We start from the raw sequence: 21,612 nt of genomic DNA on the forward strand, positions 1-21,612 counted from the left end.
ATGGGTACATGGCCGAATTCTACAAAGCCCTGTGGGCTGGCCTTTCCTCCATGCCCCTAACTGCATTTAATGACACCTCCACTATGTCTTCCTTCCTTGATTATTTTTTTGGGCCTTTTTTACAGTGATACCCAAGGAGTGCAAAGATCCCATCATGTGCCAGAGCTACCGTCCTATTTCCCTGCTAAATATTGATGCAAAATTGTTCACTAACTTGAACCTCTCCTGAAGGCTCAAATCCACCTGGATCAAGTTGGATTTGAACATAACTGTAAAACTCGCTACAACACCTTGAGAGCATTTCTGGGTATACATCATACTTATAAAAGTGCTACGCCACTGCTACTATTATCACTAACGCAGAAAAGGCTTTCGACCAGGTGGACTGGTTCTTCCTGGAGGCGCCTTTAGCACATATTGGAGTGGGGCTCTTGATGAAGACCCACATTATGGCCCCTTATAATAGTCCCCCGAGGGCAGGTCAGAGTGAACGGTCATTTGTCGAAGCCCTTTCAGATTTGATATGATAAGCAGCAGATGTGTCATCTGACTCCCTTGGCTGAAATTCAGAGAGACTCTTGAGTTTAGGTTCATAGTGCCTCCTCCTTAGAGTGCGTTCTTTGTCGTAGGAATTCTGATTCCTTCTAATTTGTGCTCTCTTCTCTGGTAAGCCTTCTCCTGCTCCTGCTCAGCCCTACATACCAGTCTAGTGTGTCCCCCACTCAAGAGGTGCCCTACTAGTTTTTCTGTCCATCCTTTCTTTTTATTCTTGACTGTTTGATACCCCTGACCTTTCTTTTATCTTACATTTTTTATTAAATGTAATTTTTTGGTGTTTATTATGTCACTTTTCTCCGTTAGTCTCCTGCCAAGTCTGGCTGAATTTGCTGCTCATGCATCTCAGTTTCTTGTTGTAAGGTTCTGCAGCGCTTATACTTATGATGCTTGTGTCCTGTATTTCAATGCAAATGATCATAATAAAAAGTTTATAAAAAAAAATAGCCAATTTAATAATCTATTAATCATACCATCAGGTATCCTTTTTACATTCTCCTTTAAATTGTTTGGTCAATGGCCTCCCCATCTCCATGGGTGGGGCATCACCCTTCCCCCAATCATTGTTGGGTCAATCACTGATTATAATGGTGACAGAGTAATAAATGTATCAAGGCATGTATGCCAGTTTTCTGGCAAACAAATTGTGCACGTTGCACCATCTTTACACTTTCCTAGAAAATAAGTTTATTATTTTTTTTTTGTTAAATGTGGGGAGCTTATTAGGAGGTGTTTGGTCTCCCACACCCCAGTGAATTTACTATAATATATATTAGAATTTTTCAAAAATTGTAGTTGATATCTACACCATCTCATAGGTGGTGTAGATTTTGTTTTACGACATATAGACAGACACTAATACAAGTTTATTAAGAGGCCCACATCTCTTAACACAATAGTCACTTCTATAAGAAAATTAGTCAAAGATGCCCCTGAAGGGCTAAGGGCTGGAACTCCTCCTTACTCCCAGCTATATTGGCAGTCAGCTGGAAGCCGAGCCCTGTTTCCAAACCTTTCACCTGCACACAATGGGGGTCATATTAATAACTGTTCACATCAAAAAAGTTTACATCAGATATTCAAAGTGTTTTGCATGTGAATTTTCCAAGGCTTACACTAGTCACACCAGTTTTGCAAACGTGGGTGTGGCTATGTAAGTTTCATTTTTTACATGATTTTTGAAAGGGGTGAAAGTCCATTTTACCTAAAAAATTTCACACCAGCTTTTTGCTAGTGTAGAAATCGCAGAAATGGTTGTACATTTTTTTTCTTTTGTTTTTTTTGGAAAAAGGTGATATGTAATCAAGTAGTAAAAAAACAAATAATTAATATTAGAAATTGTTATTATAAAAAAAAGAAAATCTTTATGTTTTTCATGGTCACTGCATCTGAACGCACATTTAAAGTACTTACCTTCCAGACAGTAATGGACATGCTTAGGAAGGATCAGCGATTGTCTTTGGGTTAAATGGCTGTGTTGTGAGATTACCAAATACTGTGGCTAGCTTTTGTGAACTGGTATTTCCTGTTTGAGTTTTCTTCTTTTGCTTTCAGATCCAGTATTTCCATTTTTCTTCCTCCCACACATCCACCACACACTCATTGAAACATAAATGAGCTGCATCCATTCAAAAGACCTGTGGTTTTCAATCAAGGTGCCTACAACTGTTGCATTAGTTGAAGATTGATCCCTCTCCCACCAAGCGATCCCTCCAGCCATTGAAGCAGACAGGCTCCCTGTCATCAGCTGACTAGTGAGTCAGGTCTCGGCCGCATTGCAACCTGGGAAAAATCTGAGACAACAGTCATTTTGTATGCTGTTAAAAATAAATATTGGGGTGAAAATCCCAGAAGAATTGTGAGAAAAGCATCACACACAGGTACCGACACTATATTATGAACTACACTAACTTTACAGCCCCTGTAGCATAGTCAAATAAAATAAAAAATCCTGGAATACCCCTAGTTTAAGCCCTAGAAAAGCTAATTCTGTACAAAAGCTTTATTGAATATGCGCAATGTAATCAATAGCCATGGCTCACAAAATTATTTTAATAAGGTATAAATTTCAATGAAAATTCTGGAGATTTGATGACAATATGACTCTCGGCCTGCATCCTTTGGTTGACTGTAACAATCATTTTACCAACTTTTCGGTGTCACAGTTTTCCACTGATTCATCATCAGCCTCTATGTCATAAAAATCTGGCACGTCATTGGAAATGTGGATTTCAATTGTGCTAGCTTCAGAACCTAGCAAAACAAAAGAGACTGGAATTCAGGAAACCATTAATTGATTTATTCTCCTTATTTTATGGTTTTCTAATGTTTTTTTTTTTTGTTTGTTTGTGTTCGCATCAATATCAATCATATCTTTGTTTATGCTCATGGGTTGGCCACAAGGATTTTCTCCCTGTGTTCAAGTGTCAAGGAGGCTGGGCCAAACTGCTTCACATTGCATGGGATCTGAAGACAAGGCAAGGCACCCTGTATATCAATCAACTAGCTATAGGAGGGAAAGGGGACCCAAGAGAGAAGCGTTTTAGCAGTTTGGCCCTGCCTTCTTGACACTGGAGCACTAAGAGAAAATCAAGGGGAAAAAAAGTTTTGGCAAACCGGTCAACACTAACGGAGGTATGTTTGATATTGTCCTCCTGTCACCTATCTGACGGTGTCTGCAGCTGAAATCATAAATATGAGTGACAAATTTCCTTTACGGTTCACATTTTGCATTCAGATTCCTCTCTGTTAGTTATTTCAGTTAAAGAGTACCTGTCATCAATCCATATTTTCTAAACTAACTTAGATTCTAATACCCAACTACTCCTAACTACCCTCCTGCCCTTAAAGGAGAACTCCAGTGGCAACAAGTAGAAAACAAATGTTTTCAAATCAACTGGTGCCTGAAAGATAAACAGATTTGTAAATGACTTCTATTAAAAAAAATCTTAATCCTTCCAGTACTTATTACCTGCTGTATAAAACAAAGAAACTTATGAATTTCTTTTCTGTCTGACAACAGTGCTCTCTGCTGACACCCCTGTCTGTGTCATGAACTGTCCAGATTAGAATCATATCCCATAGAAAACTTCTCCTGCTCTGGACAGTTCCTGACACGGACAGAGGTGTCAGCAGAGAGCACTGTTGTCAGACAGAAAAAAACTTCACAAATGTCTCTGCAGTATATCTGTAATATACAGCAGCTGATAAGTACTGGAAGGGTTAATATTTTTAAATAGAAGTAATTTACAAATCTGTTTAATGTTCTTGCACCAGTTGATTTGAAAACATTTTTTTCCACCGGAGTTGCCCTTTAAAAAAAAACAAAAAAACACAAAACACTGAGCTTTAAAAAGCTCTGTATCATACCTTTCCCCTTGACCACAATGTGTAAGGTCTTGGCAGGAGAAAGTGGGCATTCCCCAGTAGGCACAACGTCACTGAAGCCTGGGAGAGCTGTGCCTCACCATGCCCCACACATAGGGGGAGATTTATCAAAACCTGTCCAGAGGAAAAGTTGCTGAGTTGCCCATAGCAACCAATCAGATCGCTGCTTTCATTTTGTAGAGGCCTTTTCAAAACTGAAAGAAGCAATCTGATTGGTTGCTATGGGCAACTCAGCAACTTTTCCTCTGGACAGGTTTTGATAAATCTCCCCCATAATTCCTGAGTTTGCTCTCCTGCCAGGCCGGGAGGAGACCAATATAACTGTTGACTTGTGGCAGGGAACAGAACAGAGCCCCCTAGTGGCTGTTTTTTTTAATCACATTAAAAAACATATAAAGGTTGAGAATGTTAAGGCTAGGTTCAGACTACGGAATTTCAGACAGAAAATCCGCTTGCTAAAATGTCTAGTGTAGTGAATGGGTTTCCGTTCACAAATTCCCACCTCGGAATTTGTGAAGCGGAAAATCCGCTTTGAAAATCCGCTTAGAAATTTCAGCCTGAAGAAAGGCGGTGCTTTTTCTTCAGGCGGAAATCCGTGCGGAACACATTGCAGTCTATTGGAGACTGCAGTGTCAGCGCGGTCCTAGAGCCGACTGATTCAGCCGGCGCTGGCCGCACTCGGAATCTCCGGGCGGAAATTTTCTGCCTGGAGATTCCGTAGTCTAAACCTAGTCTAACAGTAAGTAAATAGCAAAGTGTCTTATAATTACATAGAGAACAATATACTGAAAGTTAGTTTGGGGACAGGTACTCTTTAACAGGTAAGTTTTATACAATATCTAACAATCCAGAGTATTTGATAATCAGATCTCAATGAATCAATGACAAAAATAATTATTTTATTTTTCAATAAAAATCAAGTTCTTGATAAAGAAATCTAAGTTGTCTTGCAAGCTCGCTATTTAACATAGTTTTTTTTTCATGTATAATCTGTTTTTATTGATACCAACAGAGATAATACAGATAGAATACATGTCCACAATTAGAAAACCAATGCGTCATGGTGAGTAAAATTAAGACATGCTTGAACACATACATAGTTGCAAAACGGTATCAGATTTTTTTTTTGTATTTAACAAAGAAAAACTCAAACAACAGTAATGGCAATAGTTTTTTAGTCTGCCAGCACTTTTAAAGGGGCATTATGCTGCACAGCGTTTGGAACAAACTGTTAAGAACGCTGGAGCCGGTGCTGGGAGCTCGTGATGTCATAGCCCCGCCCCCTCATGATGTCACTCCCCGCCCCCTCAATGCAAGTCTATGGGAGGGGGTGTGACATCTGTCACGCCCCCTCCCATAGACTTACATTGAGGGGGTGGGGCGTGACATAATGAGGGGGCAGGGCTAAGATGTCACAAGCTCCTGCTGCCGGCTTCAGCGTTCAGAACAGTTTGTTCCAAACGCTGAGCAGCAGAGTACCCCTTCAAGCACTATAAAGAGATCGGGGAGGGTAGTGTTGCATGACTGAGATAAACATTGGCCCAGATTTACAAATAAAAAATGTGCTAAAATATTGGTGCAATCTGCACTGCTTTGCATGCTGTTCACTACTTTTACACCACTACATTATGTGGAAGATTTATCAAAACCTGTGTAGAGGAAAAGTGGTGTAGTTGCCCATAGCAACCAATCAAATTGCTTCTTTTATTTTAAAAGGGCCTCTAAAAAAGGAAAGAAGAATCTGATTGGTTGCTATGGGCAACTGCACCATTCTTACTCTACTCTTTTTGCAATTTATATGTTTTTTAGATACTGCCTGCTCTAACAAAGGGGGCATTGCATTGATAAAAGGGGGTATGGTTCCGGTAACGAGGAGGTGAAGCTTAGGATGTCACACTGTGGGAGAAATGTGGATACAATTTGAGCAGCCCACAAACTCTGTTAAAATTAGCACAGTCAGCGCTCTAGTGCTGCAGGAAGACATCGCACTGCATTGTTTAGTGTTTACAATCTAAATATTGCATATAATAGTCCCCTATGGAGACTAAAAAATTGTGAAAACAATTTAAAAAAAATGTTAATAAATGTGAATCAACCCCTTTCCTAATACAAGTTAAAATCACCCCCTTTTCGCATTATAATAAAATAATGTAAACAAAAATAAACATATGGGGTATCGCCATGTGTGTAAGTGTCCGAACTATTTAAATGTTAATTAAACTGCACGCTCAATGGCGTACACCTAAAAAAATACCAAAGTCCAGAATTTGTTATTTTTGTTCATGTCATATACCATAAAAAAGTCCAAGAAAAAAAAATGGTACTAAGCTGCAGAACCACACACAAACTGAGGACAGGGGTGGCACTGTTTTTGTAACAAATTAGCTCTGGTATTTTATTCATGGAGAACCACTTTAATTAATTTGGGTGGCATAACAGGGGCGGACATATCGCCTGTGCAGCCGATTCAGCTGCACAGGGGACCAGCGTGTAAGGGCGGCAGGTGGCGGCTGGCCCTACCATGGGACCGGGTGCCCATATGATGGGGCAACCAGTCTTGCCCTGTCACTAAACTGCTACGTACATCTGCCTGCGGGAACTTCCTTGCAGCGGTGCGCGTCCGCCAGAAAGTCCCCATATGGAGATGTAAATGGCGCAGGCCAGGTGAGTGAGTGAGTGTGTGTGTGTGTGTTGTGAGGGGGCAATGCTACCTAATGTGTGGAAACTATGCTACCTAATGTGGGGAAACGATGCTACTTTACCTAACATGGGGAAACAATGCTACACTACCTAATGTGGGGAAACTATGCTACCTAATGTGGGGGAACTGCTGTCTACCTAATGCAGATTAATATGAATCGCAGTGCAATTTTAAGGCATAGTACATTTTTCTTAAACTTTTTTTTTTTTTTGGGGGGGGGGGGCAGGCACATTCTTTACTTTACACAGGGGCCCTCTGCTGTCTGTTTCCATCCCTGTGGAATAATGGTTTTCAGGGGACACAGTGTTTATTGAATTTTAGGGGCATATATGTATATTAGTATATAAGCATTTTCTGGAGGTGTGAGTCACGGTTTTAAGGGCGACAGCATGGTGCGGTATTGTATTCAGACAGTGTGGTATGTGGAAGTACCATACTCAGAGGGAAAACTGTGCGGAGCTACTGGACTAAGGGTATTGCCAAACACTTTGAGATGGTGACAGTATGTGACATATTGACACAAAATGGTGGATGCGCTTTAGACACCCAGGTATAATTTTCTAACAACAGACTAACCCTTTAATTAGCAATTGGTATACTTGATTATTACAGTATAAATAATTTTATGCGGCGCATTAGACCGCATTTGTAGTAACATTTTTAATATACCCTGCATTTCGGTGTCCTTTACATCTATACACTTACGAGCTATGTTACAGTGAGGTGACAGGTTAGGGCTCATTCACACCTTTACCACGAGATATGTTTAAATGGTACCTGATCATATGCTGTGGTATTACCATAGACTTCCATTATTAATTTTGTCCCCTGTACGTTTGTGTACGATTTTATTGTGGGATAAAAAAGTTCTGCATGCACTACTTTTCTGTACCACAAACAAATCACATGCTGAGGTATACATTTTTTTCCCCATAAAAGTATATGTTTAAAATCCATGCAAATGGATACAAATATTCACCACAAACAAAAACGTATACCACAAAAATGTATGCAACATTGAGATAAATTAGTCTTCTTTTGGTACATATGCTTGAGGCATAGATGTGAACCTACCCATATCCCGATTATAATGAATATGGCCTATGTCCTGAATCTCCAGACACAGACTTGTGAGCTTGGAAAGTGAAGCATAAAATGTAAAAGTGCTTCAAAGTCAGTATAGGTTAGAAAAGAGAGACATAGAGTAGCCCTACTACAGATATGGCTAAACTGTGGATAGAAGGATAGAGCCTGTAGAAAAAGGGTGAAACAGGGCACAAATGAATTATTGTCCACCCAACAGCAATGGGCTCGTGGGGTGATCAGTGGTGTGTGTATTTTGAATGTCTCCCTTCTTCTGGTAGTGGGATATCCTATCTCATCCCTACATCAAGGGAATACTACCGTATATACTCGAGTATGAGCCGAGTTTTTCAGCACGATTTTTCGTGCTGAAAACGCCCCCCTCGGCTTATACTCGAGTGAACTCTCCGCCTGTCAATCCCTTCTCAGTGGTCTTCAACCTGCGGACCTCCAGATGTTGCAAAACTACAACTCTAAGCATGCTGGGTGTTGTAGTTCAAACCTCTAGAGGTCCACAGGATGAAGACCACTGTGGCATCTATCATCGTCCAGCCCCCCCCCCCTCTTTTGTTTTGTACTCACCTTCCCTAGGCGGGAAGTTAGGGTGAGCTGGTCCGAGCCATATATGCTGCAGGGACCATCCGGTGGGGATGGTTAGTCGTTGCGGGCTGTCCATTTTCACCGGGGGTCCCTCTAGTGACATTGCCTTGACGACGACGCACAGGGACGTTGCGCATGAACGTCCCTGTGCGTCGTCGTCAAGGCAACGTCATTAGTCCCGGGCAGGCCCAAAGTGCGGAGAAGAGGGCTCCCCGATGAAAATGGACAGCCCGCAACGACTAACCATCCCCACAGGACGGTCCCTGCAGCATAGATGGCCCGGACCAGCTCACCCTAACTTCCCACCAAGGGGAGGTGAGTAGAAAACAAAAGGAGGGGGCTGGATGATGACTAATGCCGCAGTGGTCTTCAACCTGCGGACCTCCAGAGGTTTCAAAACTTCAACTCCCAGCATGCCCGGACAGCCGATGGCTGTCCGGGCATGCTGGGAGCTGTAGTTTTGCAACATCTGAAGGTTCGCAGGTTGAAGACCATTGATGAAGGGATTGACAGGCAGTGATGATGAAGGGGGGGGGGGGGGATAATGATGGGGGTCTGGATGATGACGGGGGTCTGGATGATTACATGGGGGGGGATGATGTATTTCCCACCCTAGGCTTATAGTCGAGTCAATAACTTTTCCTGGGTTTTTGGGGTGAAATTAGGGGCCACGGCTTATATTCGGGTCGGCTTATACTCGAGTATATAAGTAGTTTACTACAATTGCATTTGTGGTAGAGAAAATATACAGATTCAATATTCTATAAATCTAAAAGTCTAAATCATTTTACAATAGCTACAAATTCAAAAAGCATTTTTTATTTTTTGTTTACTCAAATAGATTTTTTTCCCAGAACTTGTGATGAGACATAAATCCAATTTCATGTGTACATTTCACTCTTTTGAGATGTCGTGGAAAAACTGACAGAACTAAAGCAAATAAAGGTAGAGCCAACATTGTCCTTCATGTCTCACTTCAGACACTGCCCCAGTCAGCTACATAAACAGCAGTGTCTGAAGGGTTGTACAAATAAGGGTCATCTTGACTATTTCCTTTTAGCGTCTTCCGCAAATAGGGTACATAGACTACATCACCTCACCAGGGTAGATTTTTTTCGTAAAATAACAGAACATGAAAATTTTGCAGGTGTGTTCCTCCTCTTTGTGTTTGTCATTTGTCACATACTGTACATATTTATACAGAAGACTGTGCTCTTTACAAAGTATGACTCCATTGCTATAGAACACTTCAGTGAATTTAGTCGTCTGCACTAGAGCCCTGCATCGGGATTGAGATCCTGTGGGACCCAATAAAAAACTGGCGGTTGGTAACTAGGTAGTTGCGGGTGTACAGAACATACAGGGGGTCCTGAAAAATCCTGCGCAGACCCCCAAACTTCTGAAATGCCAAAGGGAGCTGAAGAAATGGCATAAGGGGGTAATGAAAATGGCACAGAGGGTACTATTTCTAAACCAATGTGTCCATGAAACAGGTTGCATCAGCCTTTGTAGTATGAAAGTGGCATGGATAGAAAGCAAATGATTAGTCAGGAAACCTGCTGTAACCATGAAATCAACCTTGCAGTAAAATAGGCGATAAAGATTTACAAAAGGTTGGGAACAGAAATAATATGAGTATATAGATAAGACATCATTTTCATTAGCTGAAGCTCAGCATCCTCCTCCCTGCATAGGTCACACAGCATGCCCAAAAAAAGCTCCCATTCTAATTAACTGAGGCTTTGGGCAGTCTATTGTTGTCTATGATCCATGGGTCCTGCGGTATAGCATATCAATACATGCAATTAAAATCAGTTCAGGCAAGATGGCAGCCACCATAAAAAATGTACTGATGAAGGAAATATTTCCACTTTAAGGCTATGTTCACGCATCAGAATTTCCGTGCCGGATTCCGCATTGGAATTTGGCACAGAGATTCTGCTGCAGCAGAGTCCTGTTGAATTTAACAGGATTCTGCTGTGCTGTGCACATGGCGGAATATCAGTGTCACAGGTTTCCGGCGTGGAAATTCCATTTTCCATGTCTGCAAAAAGAATAAACATGTTTATTCTTTCTGCAGACTCCGCACAGAATGCATAGCCTTCTATGAGACAGTGCATTCCTGATTCTCTGTGCAAACATTCCGCAGTATGAACATTGCCTGAACAAATGGCTGAAGAAATTTCCTTAAAGGGGTACTCCAGCGCTAAGACATCTTATCCCCTATCCAAAGGATAGGGGATAAGAGCCCTGATCACGGGGGTCCCGCCGCTGGGGACCCCCGTGATCTTGCACGCAGCACCCCATTAGAATCATTCCCCGGAGCACGTTCGCTCCGGGTCTGATTACCGGCGATCACGGGGGCCGGAGCATTGTGACGTCACAGCCCCGCCCCTGTGTGATGTCACGCTCCACCCCCTGAATGCAAGCCTATGGGAGGGGGTGTGGCAGCTCCATAGGATAGGGGACAAGATGTCTTAGTGCCGGAGTACCCCTTTAAAAGTAAGTGTTGTGTCCCGGTACAAGACATGGTCCTGTACCATCTCTAGGTCCCCTCCGGAAGAGTCCCTGCAGTCCATAGGACTCTCCTGCAGGGCTCACCCCTTGCTCACCTTCTGTTAATGCATTGTAAATGTGTTGTGTACATATTGTTCATTATACATAAAGTTCTTGGTTAGTCATGTGAACCACTGTCATGTGACACTACCCAGAGTGCCATGGGCACAGGAACCACAGGCTTAGCAACCAATGGGCTTTAGTCCAGCCCCCCAGTATATAAAGGGCTGTAGTCTCTCAGTTAGCTCTCTTTCCTCTTAGTTACTTGCTACAAAGCAAGCACAATCTCTGCATCTACTAAATTCATTTAATCTAGGCCAAAGCCTAAAGAACCTGCAGCCACTTCAAAACATGAGTTATCAAGCTCTATCTACAATTCTAGTGACTACTACCCAACTCAAGAATGATATTAGTAGCACAGTAGCCTGCATAAATCATCTCAATACTACAAGTACCAGCAAGCCTGTGAGGTATCCTGCATCCTGGTTGCCTCTAGAGAAACTGCATATTTGTAAAGACTGTTTAATAAGAATTTCAAGTAAAAGTTCCAGTTATTGGCATAATTCCTGCTGTGGACATTCTTTTATTGAAGACCGTTTTGGGTTGGTTGACGGCGGTTACCATACCGGAATAACCACATCCTGGCGTCACAACTAATCCGGGGTTAATAACACCTTACCCCACAGGGTTAATAACACCAGACCCTGCTACACCATTGCAACACCCCGACACCACATAAGGAAGTATGCATTTAACTCATATAGGCCCAGATTTATCAAACTGTGTGAGAGAAAAAAATGGAGAGATTTCCCAACAGCAACCAATCACAGCTCAGCTTTCACTTTACCAGAGCTCATTAGCTGAGCTGTGATTGGTTGCTGTGGGAAAATCTCTGCACTTTTTCTTTAACACAGTTTGATAAATCTGGGCCATTGTAGATCTAAGAGGGAACATTTGGAAACACTAGAAAAAAGCAACAATAGCATTCAAAAGGTCCCCCCCCCCCCCATGTGAAAAACATGTACCAGGTCCCCCTATCATGAGCCATTTAGAATTCTAGTCTCCATTTCCCAAGTGCAACTCCACCCACTTTAACTACACCCTTTGGTCCACCATGCTTGGTCTTGGGGTACGTTCACATGAGCAGATCCCCAGCATATTTTATGCTGCGGATTCACCGCTGAAGGACCGCTGTATGCTGTCTTTACATCTGCCTGTTCGTAGCAGCAAAACGCCGCTTTGTGTAGACACACTGCAATGTGCGAGTGCGCAGTAAACTCGCACTTCGCGGCAGCTCTCGGCCTAGCTCATAGAGCAGTGTGCGAATACACTGCGCATACACAGCGACTTGCACATCGCGTCAATGTGTCTGTTCGTAGCAGCATATTGCCGCTCCGAGAAGGCACATGTAAAGTCACCATACAGCGGTCTTTTTGCGGCGGATCCGCAGCGTAAAATACGCTGGGGATCCGCTCGTGTGAACGTACCCTTAAACTACAAATAGAGAATTGATTACTGGATTGGTCGTGCTTCCATCATTCATTGGCCGCATATCACCTATTACAGAGGAAATTTGCAGCTGACAAAATATTTTTTTTTCTTTTTTTTTTGCAGGATTAGCTTGTGCATCAATTCATTGCCTATCCTACTGTATAATAGGGACCCTTAGACTTTTCTGAGGTTTATGAAAAAAAAAAAATATATATATATATATATATATATATATATATATATATATATGCCCCTTATAATGCTTTATATTCTATATAGTTTGCAAAGCAACATAAAACAGTACAGGGTTAAGGAAGAGGAGTATATTAACAAAAGTGTTAATGGGATTTTTATTTTATTTTATTTTTTTGTGCATAATACAAATGTATTACTGTTTCTTTAACATTTTGATAATATGATAATATACAGCTAGGCAGTGCCAAATTCACCAGGAAAGTAAGGTATGGAGTACCTGTCAATTAAAAAAAAAACGTTTGAAATGTCACAGACATAATAAAAGCTTTGATCGGTCGGTATCTTAGTGCTGAGGCCCCCACCAATCTTTCGCACGGTAGCGCCTCACTCCTTGGCTTGCAGTGATCACCATTCAGATTATCTAGACTAGTAAAGCCATCTAGTGAAGCTGAATAGAAATCGTTGCGAGGCGGAGAGTAAAGTGAGTGATAGCGCACTTCCCTTGCTCGTCCGAATGATCAGTGGGGGCTTCCGCACTTTGACCTTGGTTGATCAAAACTTTTCATATGTCTCTGCATGTTAACTGTTTGTTAAATGACAGATATGCTTTCATGAGCCCTGGTTCAAGCTATATGCCTTCCTTCTTGTGTGTACAGGTTGGAAATACACTTGGTCCAATGTATCTTTTTCTCAGCTGATATCAGTAGTTTGGATGCTCATATAGAGGTAAGTGACTGATAACTACCATCCTTGGTAAATTGGAGAATTTCTGGTTATCCTCTCAGCTATACTCCCATTACCTTCAGAAAGTATGCTTAGTGCTTCATCGGTCTGCTGGCTATTCTCCATTTCTGCCTTGTTAGAGTCCTGGATGTAGCCAGGATAGTTTAGGAAGGAACCAATGGCGCCATTGCGTGCCAACTCTGCAGCAGATGAGCTGGACATATGATCCCATGGGATTTCTTTTTGCTGAGACCTGAAACTAATGCTCCAACCTGTCCACCCGTAAAATGCCAGAGAAAACAGAAATCCCTGCATTGGATTCAGTATACCCTAAAAGAGAAGAAAAATTGTTGAGATTATGCAGTAATGTGACATAGCATACATGCATGTGTGCACCAAAATACTGGGTTTACATGTGTATGCCATATGTAAACATTGTTCTATATAAAAAATAAATAAATAAATAAGATACTGTTTGTGTTTGTTTGTTTTTTGCCATTTGTCAACACTAAGTCCAGACATATTCAGTTTTGTATTAGCATCTCATACACTGACAACGTGTTTTTACGTCTGCACGTCCTATCAACAGCTAAGTGACAATTTACTCTAACTCAAAGTGACATACAGTAAAATAATAATTATGGGGGAGATTCATTAAAACTTGTACAGAGGCAAAGTTGACCAGTTACCTATAGCAACCAATCAGATTGCTTCTTTAATTTATTAAAAGGCCTCTGAGAAATGAAAGAAGCGATCTGATTGGTAGTAATGGGCAACTGGTCAACATTTTGTCTGCACAGGTCTTGATGAATCTCCCTTTTAGCTCAATTTCAAAGAAAGGAGAAAAATGCTGTTAACTCTTTAAGGACCCAGAATATTTTCACTGTAGGACCCGGCCATTTTTTGCACATCTGACCACTGTCATTTTAAGCATTAATAACTCTGGAATGCTTTTACCTTTCATTCTGATTCTGAGATTGTTTTTTCGTGACATATTCTACTTTACGTTAGTGGTAAAATTTTGTCGATACTTGCATCGTTTCTTGGTGAAAAATTCCAAAATTTTATGAAAAAAATTAAAATTTTGCATTTTTTTAACTTTGAAGCCCTCTGCTTATAAGGAAAATTAATATTCCAAATAAATTATATATTGACTCACATATAGAACATGTCTACTTTATGATTGCATCATAACGTTGACATATTTTTACTTTTGGAAGACATCAGAGGGCTTCAAAGTTCAACAGCAATTTTCAAATTTTTAACAAAATTTTCAAAATCAAAATTTTTCAGAGACCAGTTCTGTTTTGAAGTGGATTTGAAGGGCTTTCATATTAGAAATGCCCCACAAATGACTCCATTATAAAAACTGCACCCCCCAAAGTATTCAAAATGACATTCAAAAGATTTGTTAACCCTTTAGGTGTTTCACAGGAATAGCAGCAAATTGAAGGAGAAAATTCAAAATCTTCATTTTTTACACTGGCATGTTCTTGTAGACCCAGTTTTTAATTTTTTACAAGGGGTAAAAGGAGAGAAATCTTCCTAAAATGTGTAGCCCAATTTCTCTCGAATAAGGAAATATCTCATATGTGTATGTCAAGTGTACGGAGGGCACAGTAGAGGGCTCAGAAGGGAAGGAGCGACAATGGGATTTTGGAGAGTGAGTTTTTCTGAAATGGTTTTTGTGGGGCATGGAAGAGTATCGGTCCCGTGGTCCCGAGAAAAAAGAAGTGCTTCTATGGGCGCTCACCTCCGTCACAGGTGTAGTCCGTCACAGGTATGTGGATGTTTCCAAGAACTTAGTGAAATAAAACCGCTTGGACACGGATGTATTTAGAAAATAAAAAGAAGGTTTATTCCTTCAGCATGTAATACAGCAACGCGTTTCGAGGGGCGGGGACCCCCTCTTCGTCAGGCTATCTGATTGGGCAGTGCGGATGTCCTTTATTTATACCTCATTTGCCCGCGAAAATCACATATATGTGTTACATAACATGAAATAAAAAATAATAAAAATCTATAGAAAAGAAGACATTTACATTATCATTGGAAGTGAGCATTCTTTAAAATAACCCACAGGTGGTCAATTTGACTAACCCTTATATTTTGCACCTTGTCTTGTATTGCATATGTAATATGTAATGATTCTGCAGACGTCGGGCCATTTCAAACGCTCTCCCTTCGGAGATCTGCAGTGGCTGGGTGAGAGGTCTGAGGCACCAATCGCCGGTCCATCCACACATCCGTCATCCTGGCCGCTAATTGGATGGGGGACCGGCGTCGATGAGTCAAAAGAAGAGAGCGACACCGGTGTGACCGAGACCGGACCTTTGCAGTAGGTCAAACAGAAATGCAAAGCAGCCCGCGACGGAGACATATAAAGAAGGGGGGACATAGCTTGCCCAGTCAATGTGTGATGACACCGGCATGTAATAGTGCTGCCCCTCGGCAGGGCAATTCCCTGAATCTTCATAAGCATACATTTAAATTTTAAATATTAAATACAGAAACCCATTTCCCCATACAAGGATAATTACATTTATTTTAATGATTATGAATACACATATGTGTATTTATATATACATACACACACATACATGCGCATAGTGGATGGATGTGTACTTTTCAGCTATTTGTTTCGTTTTGATTCAGTTTGTTTGTTATGGTTGTTGTGTCGGTATGTTATCTATTTCATCTTTTTAAGATATTAATTCCACCGCTTCATTTAGCCCATGTGGTTGTAACGTCTGGAGGCTGTAAATCCAGAACATTTCTTTGCGTGACAGGATTTCAAGCCTATTTTTCTTTCCCGGTGGAATGTGCTCAATTGGGGTTATGGATATGGCTGCCATGTTTCCCTCATGCATCAGGCTCAGATGTCTAGATAGGCTATGGTGCATGAATCTCTTCTTCATGTTGGAACGGTGCTGATTCAATCTCAAGTGTAATAGTTGTGTTGTTCTTCCAACATATTGTTTGCCACATTGGCACTCTATGAGGTAGATGACATATTCTGTTTGGCATGTCATCAGATGTTTGATGGGAAAGCTTTCACCCGAATGGGTACTGGAAAAACATTTTTGGTTATGGCGTATGGTAAAGCAACATAGGCATCTAGGTTTTCTGCATTTGTAAGTTCCCATGTTTCCAGTTTTGTCGTTTACCCATTCGGGTGAAAGCTTTCCCATCAAACATCTGATGACATGCCAAACAGAATATGTCATCTACCTCATAGAGTGCCAATGTGGCAAACAATATGTTGGAAGAACAACACAACCATTACACTTGAGATTGAATCAGCACCGTTCCAACATAAAGAAGACATTCATGCACCATAGCCTATCTAGACATCTGAGCCTGATGCATGAGGGAAACATGGCAGCCATAACCCCAATTGAGCACATTCCACCGGGAAAGAAAAATAGGTTTGAAATCCTGTCACGCAAAGAAATGTTCTGGATTTACAGCCTCCAGACGTTACAACCACATGGGCTGAATGAAGCGGTGGAATTAATATCTTAAAAAGATGAAATAGATAACATACCGACACAACAACCATAACAAACAAACTGAATCAAAACGAAACAAATAGCTGAAAAGTACACATCCATCCACTATGCGCATGTATGTGTGTGTATGTATATATACATACACATATGTGTATTCATAATCATTAAAATAAATGTAATTATCCTTGTATGGGGAAATGGGTTTCTGTATTTAATATTTAAAATTTAAATGTATGCTTATGAAAATTCAGGGAATTGCCCTGCCGAGGGGCAGCACTATTACATGCCGGTGTCATCACACATTGACTGGGCAAGCTATGTCCCCCCTTCTTTATATGTCTCCGTCGCGGGCTGCTTTGCATTTCTGCTTGACCTACTGCAAAGGTCCGGTCTCGATCTCACCGGTGTTGCTCTTTTCTTTTGACTCATCGATGCCGGTCCCCCATCCAATAAGCGGCCAGGATGACAGATGTGTGGATGGACCGGCGATCGGTGCCTCAGACCTCTCACCCAGCCACTGCAGATCTCCGAAGGGGGAGCGTTTGAAATGGCCCGACGTCTGCAGAATCATTACATATTACATATGCAATACAAGACAAGGTGCAAAATATAAGGGTTAGTCAAATTGACCATCTGTGGGTTATTTTAAAGAATGCTCACTTCCAATGATAATGTAAATGTCTTCTTTTCTATGGATTTTTATTATTTTTTATTTCATGTTATATAACACACATATGTGATTTTCGCGGGCAAATGAGGTATAAATAAAGGACATCCGCACTGCCCAATCAGATAGCCTGACGAAGAGGGGGTCCCCGCCCCTCGAAACGCGTTGCTGTATTGCATGCTGAAGGAATAAACCTTCTTTTTATTTTCTAAATACATCCGTGTCCAAGCGGTTTTATTTCACTAAGTTCTTGGAAACATCCACATACCTGTGACGGACTACATCTGTGATGGAGGTGAGCGCCCATAGAAGCACTTCTTTTTTCTCGGGACCAAGGGACCGATACTCTTCCATTCAAGTGACCGACCTCCGCCGTTGAGAACGGGTCTAGTGCCGGCTGCACTCCTCCAATCTGCGTCCCCCAGAATAGTGGGAAACAAGCGTCTACTGGTGTTGTGCCCACGGTACAACACAGAAAGGTGAGCATACCTAACATATCAACCTAAAATGTTAATCTGAATCGGCTGCTCCCCCCTTCTTTGGAGCCGACATCCATTTTTAATTTAATTTTTTTCTTATACACTCAGAATATCTATTTTTTTACTACGCTTAGATGCGCATTGTGTCTCCTCTGTCTTTTTCTATATATTTTGTGGGGCATGTCACATTTAGGAAGCCCCTATGGTGCCAGAACAGCAAAAAAAAAAAAAAAAACACATGGCATACTATTTTGGAAACTACACCCCTCAAGGCACGTAACAAGGGGTCCAGTGAGCCTTAGCACCCCACAGGTGTTTGACGACTGTTTGTTAAAGTTGGATGTGTAAGTGATTTATTTATTTTTTTTCCACTAAAATGCTAGTTTTCCCCAAAATTTTTAATTTTTACAAGGGATAATAGGACAAAATACCCCCCAAAATTTGTAACCCCATCTCTTCTGAGTATGGAAATACCTCAAGTGTGGACGTCAAGTGCTCTGCTGGCGCACTACAATGCTCAGAAGAGAAGGAGTCACATTTGTCTTTTGAAAAGCGAATTTTGCTGAAATGGCTTTTGGAGGGCATGTCACATTTAGGAAGCCCCTATGGTGCCAGAACAGCAAAAAAAAAACACATGGCATACTATTTTAGAAACTACACCCCTCAAGGAACACATCAAGGGGTACAGTGAGCCTTAAAACCTCACAGGTGTTTGACGACTTTTTGCTCAAGTCGGATGTGTAAAGGAAAAAACATTTTTTTTTTACTAAATTGCTGGTTTTCCCCCACATTTTATATTTTTACAAGGGGTAATAGGAGAAAATGACCCCCAAAATTTGTAACCCCATTTCTTCTGAGTATGGAAATACCTTATATGTGGATATAAGGTGCTCTGCGGGCGCACTACAATGCTCAGAAGAGAAGGAGCACCATTGAGCTTTTGAAGACAGAATTTGGTTGGAATAGAAGTCGGGGGCAATGTGCGTTTACAAAGCCCCCCGTGGTGCCAGAACAGTGAACCCCCCCCACGTGACCCCATTTTGGAAACTACACCACCCACAGAATTGAATAAGGGGTGCAGTGAGTATTTACACCTCACTGGCGTTTGACAGATCTTTGGAACAGTGGGCTGTGCAAATGAAAAATTAAATTTTTCATTTTCATGGACCACTGTTCCAAAAATCTGTCAGACACCTGTGGGGCATAAATGCTCACTGTACCCCTTATTACATTACGTGAGGGGTGTAGTTTCAAAAATTGGGTCATATGTGGGGGGTCCATTGTTCTGGCTCTATGGGGGCTTTGTAAACACACGTAGCCTTCAATTCCGGACAAATTTTATCTTCAAAATCCCAATGGTGCTCCTTCTCTTCTGAGCATTGTAGTTCGCCCGCCGAGCACTTTACATCCACATATGGGGTATGTTCTTACTCAGAAAAAATGGGGTTACAAATTGTGGGGGGCTTTTTTCCTATGTTTCCATCTGAAAATGAAAAATTTTGGGTAACACCAGCATTTTTGTGAACATTTTTTTTTTTTTCATTTTTCCATCCAACTTTAATGAAAATTCGTCAAACACCTGTGTGGTGTAAAGGTTCACTATACCCCTTGTTACTTTCTGTGAGGGGTGTAGTTTCCAAAATGGGGGTCACATGTGGGTATTTATTTTTTTGCGTTCATGTCAGAACCGCTGTAAAATCAGCCAGCCCTGTGCAAATCACCAATTTAGGCCTCAAATGTACATAGTGCGCTCTCACTCTGGAGCCTTGTTGTGCGCCCGCAGAGCATTTTACGCCCACATATGGGGTATTTCTGTACTCAGGAGAAATTGCGTTACAAATTTTGGGGGGCTTTTTTTCCTTTTAACACTTGTGAAAATAAAAAGTAAAGGACAACGCCAGCATGTTAGTGTAAAATTTTACATTTTTTTACACTGACAGGCTGGTGTAGCCCCCAACTTTTCCTTTTCATAAGGGGTAAAAGGAGAAAAAGCCCCCCAAAATTTGTAACGCAATTTCTCCCGATTACGGAGATACCCCATATGTGGCCCTAAACTGTTTCCTTGAAATATGACAGGGCTCTGAAGTGAGAGAGCGCCATACGCATTTGAGGACTAAATTAGGGATTGCATAGGGGTGGACATAGGGGTATTCTACGCCAGTGATTCCCAAACAGGGTGTCTCCAGCTGTTGCTAAACTACCAGCATGCCTGGATAGTCAGTGGCTGTCCGGAAATGCTGGGAGTTGTTGTTTTGCAACAGCTGGAGGCTCCTTTTTGGAAACACTGCCGTACAATACATTTTTCATTTTTATTGGGGGGACAGTGTAAGGGGGTGTTTATGTAGTGTTTTACCCTTTATTATGTGTTAGTGTAGTGTAGTGTAGTGCAGTGTTTTTAGGGTACATTCACTCGGGCGCAGGTTTACAGTGAGCTTCCCGCTACAAATTTGCGCTGCGGCGAAAAATTTGCAGCAGCTCATACTTGAAGCAGGAAACTTACTGTAAACCCGCCCGTGTGAATGTACCCTGTACGTTCACAATGGGGGGCAAACCTCCAGCTGTTTCAAAACTACAACTCCCAGCATGTACTGACAGACCGTGCATGCTGGGAGTTGTAGTTTTGAAACAGCTGGAGGTTTGCCCCCCCATGTGAACGTACAGGGTACATTTAGCTGGAGGCACACTGGTTGGAAAACCTTCAGTTAGGTTCTGTTACCTAACTCAGTATTTTCCAACCAGTGTGCCTATAGCTGTTGCAAAACTACAACTCCCAGCATGTACTGATCGCCGTAGGGCATGCTGGGAGATCTAGTTATGCAACAGCTGGAGGGATCGCAACTACAACTGCCAGCATACCGAGACAGCTGTTTCTGCATGCTGGGATTTGCAGTTTTGCAACATCTGGAGGGCTACAGATAGAGACCACTGCACTGTCATCTCCAAACTGTGGACTTCCAGATGTTGCAAAACTACAAATTCCAGCATGCACAGACAGCAAACAGCTATGTGGGCATGCTAGGAGTTGTAGTTTTGCAAGATTTAGAGTGCTACAGTATAGAGATCACTGTGCAGTGGTCTCTAAACTGTACACCTCCAGCTGTTGCAAAACTGCATCTCCCACCATGCCCAGCAGCTGTCTGGGCATGCTGGGAGTTGTAGTTTTGCAACATCTGGAGGGCTACAGTCTCAGACTGTAGCCCTCTAGATGTTGCTAGGCAACTTATCGGCTTCCGTCGGAACCAGGGAGCCGTCCTCTTCTGCTGCACGACATCGCCTCCTGCGCCGATCACCGCCACCGATCCCGTCCTGCAGCTTCCACCGACGGGTAAGTGGATCTTCGGCGTTCGGTCCCCGTCGTTTCCCCGTCCTGCCCCGCCTATTGTGGGTGGGCAGGACGGGGAAAACTAAAGTAAACCCCCCCGCCCCTGATCTGCTATTGGTGGTCGCGTCTAGACCACCAATAGCAGAGATAGGAGGGGTGGCACCTCTGCCACCTCACTCCTATCGCTAGAGGGGGATCGTGGGTGTCTTAGAAAACCGCGATCCCCCTCATATTCCGGGTCACCGGGTCACCATAGACCCGTATGACCCGGAATCGGCGCAAATCGCAAGTGTGAATTCACTTGCGATTTGCGCCGATCGCCGACATGGGGGGGTCTGATG

At 42.1% G+C, this 21,612-nt stretch overlaps 1 protein-coding gene across 1 annotated transcript in view; it reads right to left on the minus strand.

The window, feature by feature from the left end:
• Nucleotides 1–2,596: 2,596 nt before the first annotated feature.
• The window catches only part of GPR143 (G protein-coupled receptor 143), a 69,317-nt gene continuing 50,301 nt past the window's right edge, over nucleotides 2,597–21,612 (minus strand). Inside the window, exons 8-9 of the mRNA XM_056560812.1 lie at nucleotides 13,369–13,621; nucleotides 2,597–2,808 (exon numbers count right to left, since the gene is read on the minus strand). Coding sequence (XP_056416787.1) covers nucleotides 2,693–2,808; nucleotides 13,369–13,621 — 369 coding nt within the window. The 3' untranslated portion in view covers nucleotides 2,597–2,692. The remainder of the gene's footprint in view (nucleotides 2,809–13,368; nucleotides 13,622–21,612) is intronic.

This window comes from Hyla sarda, chromosome 2, assembly GCF_029499605.1.
Source record: "Hyla sarda isolate aHylSar1 chromosome 2, aHylSar1.hap1, whole genome shotgun sequence".
Taxonomy (NCBI): domain Eukaryota; kingdom Metazoa; phylum Chordata; class Amphibia; order Anura; family Hylidae; genus Hyla; species Hyla sarda.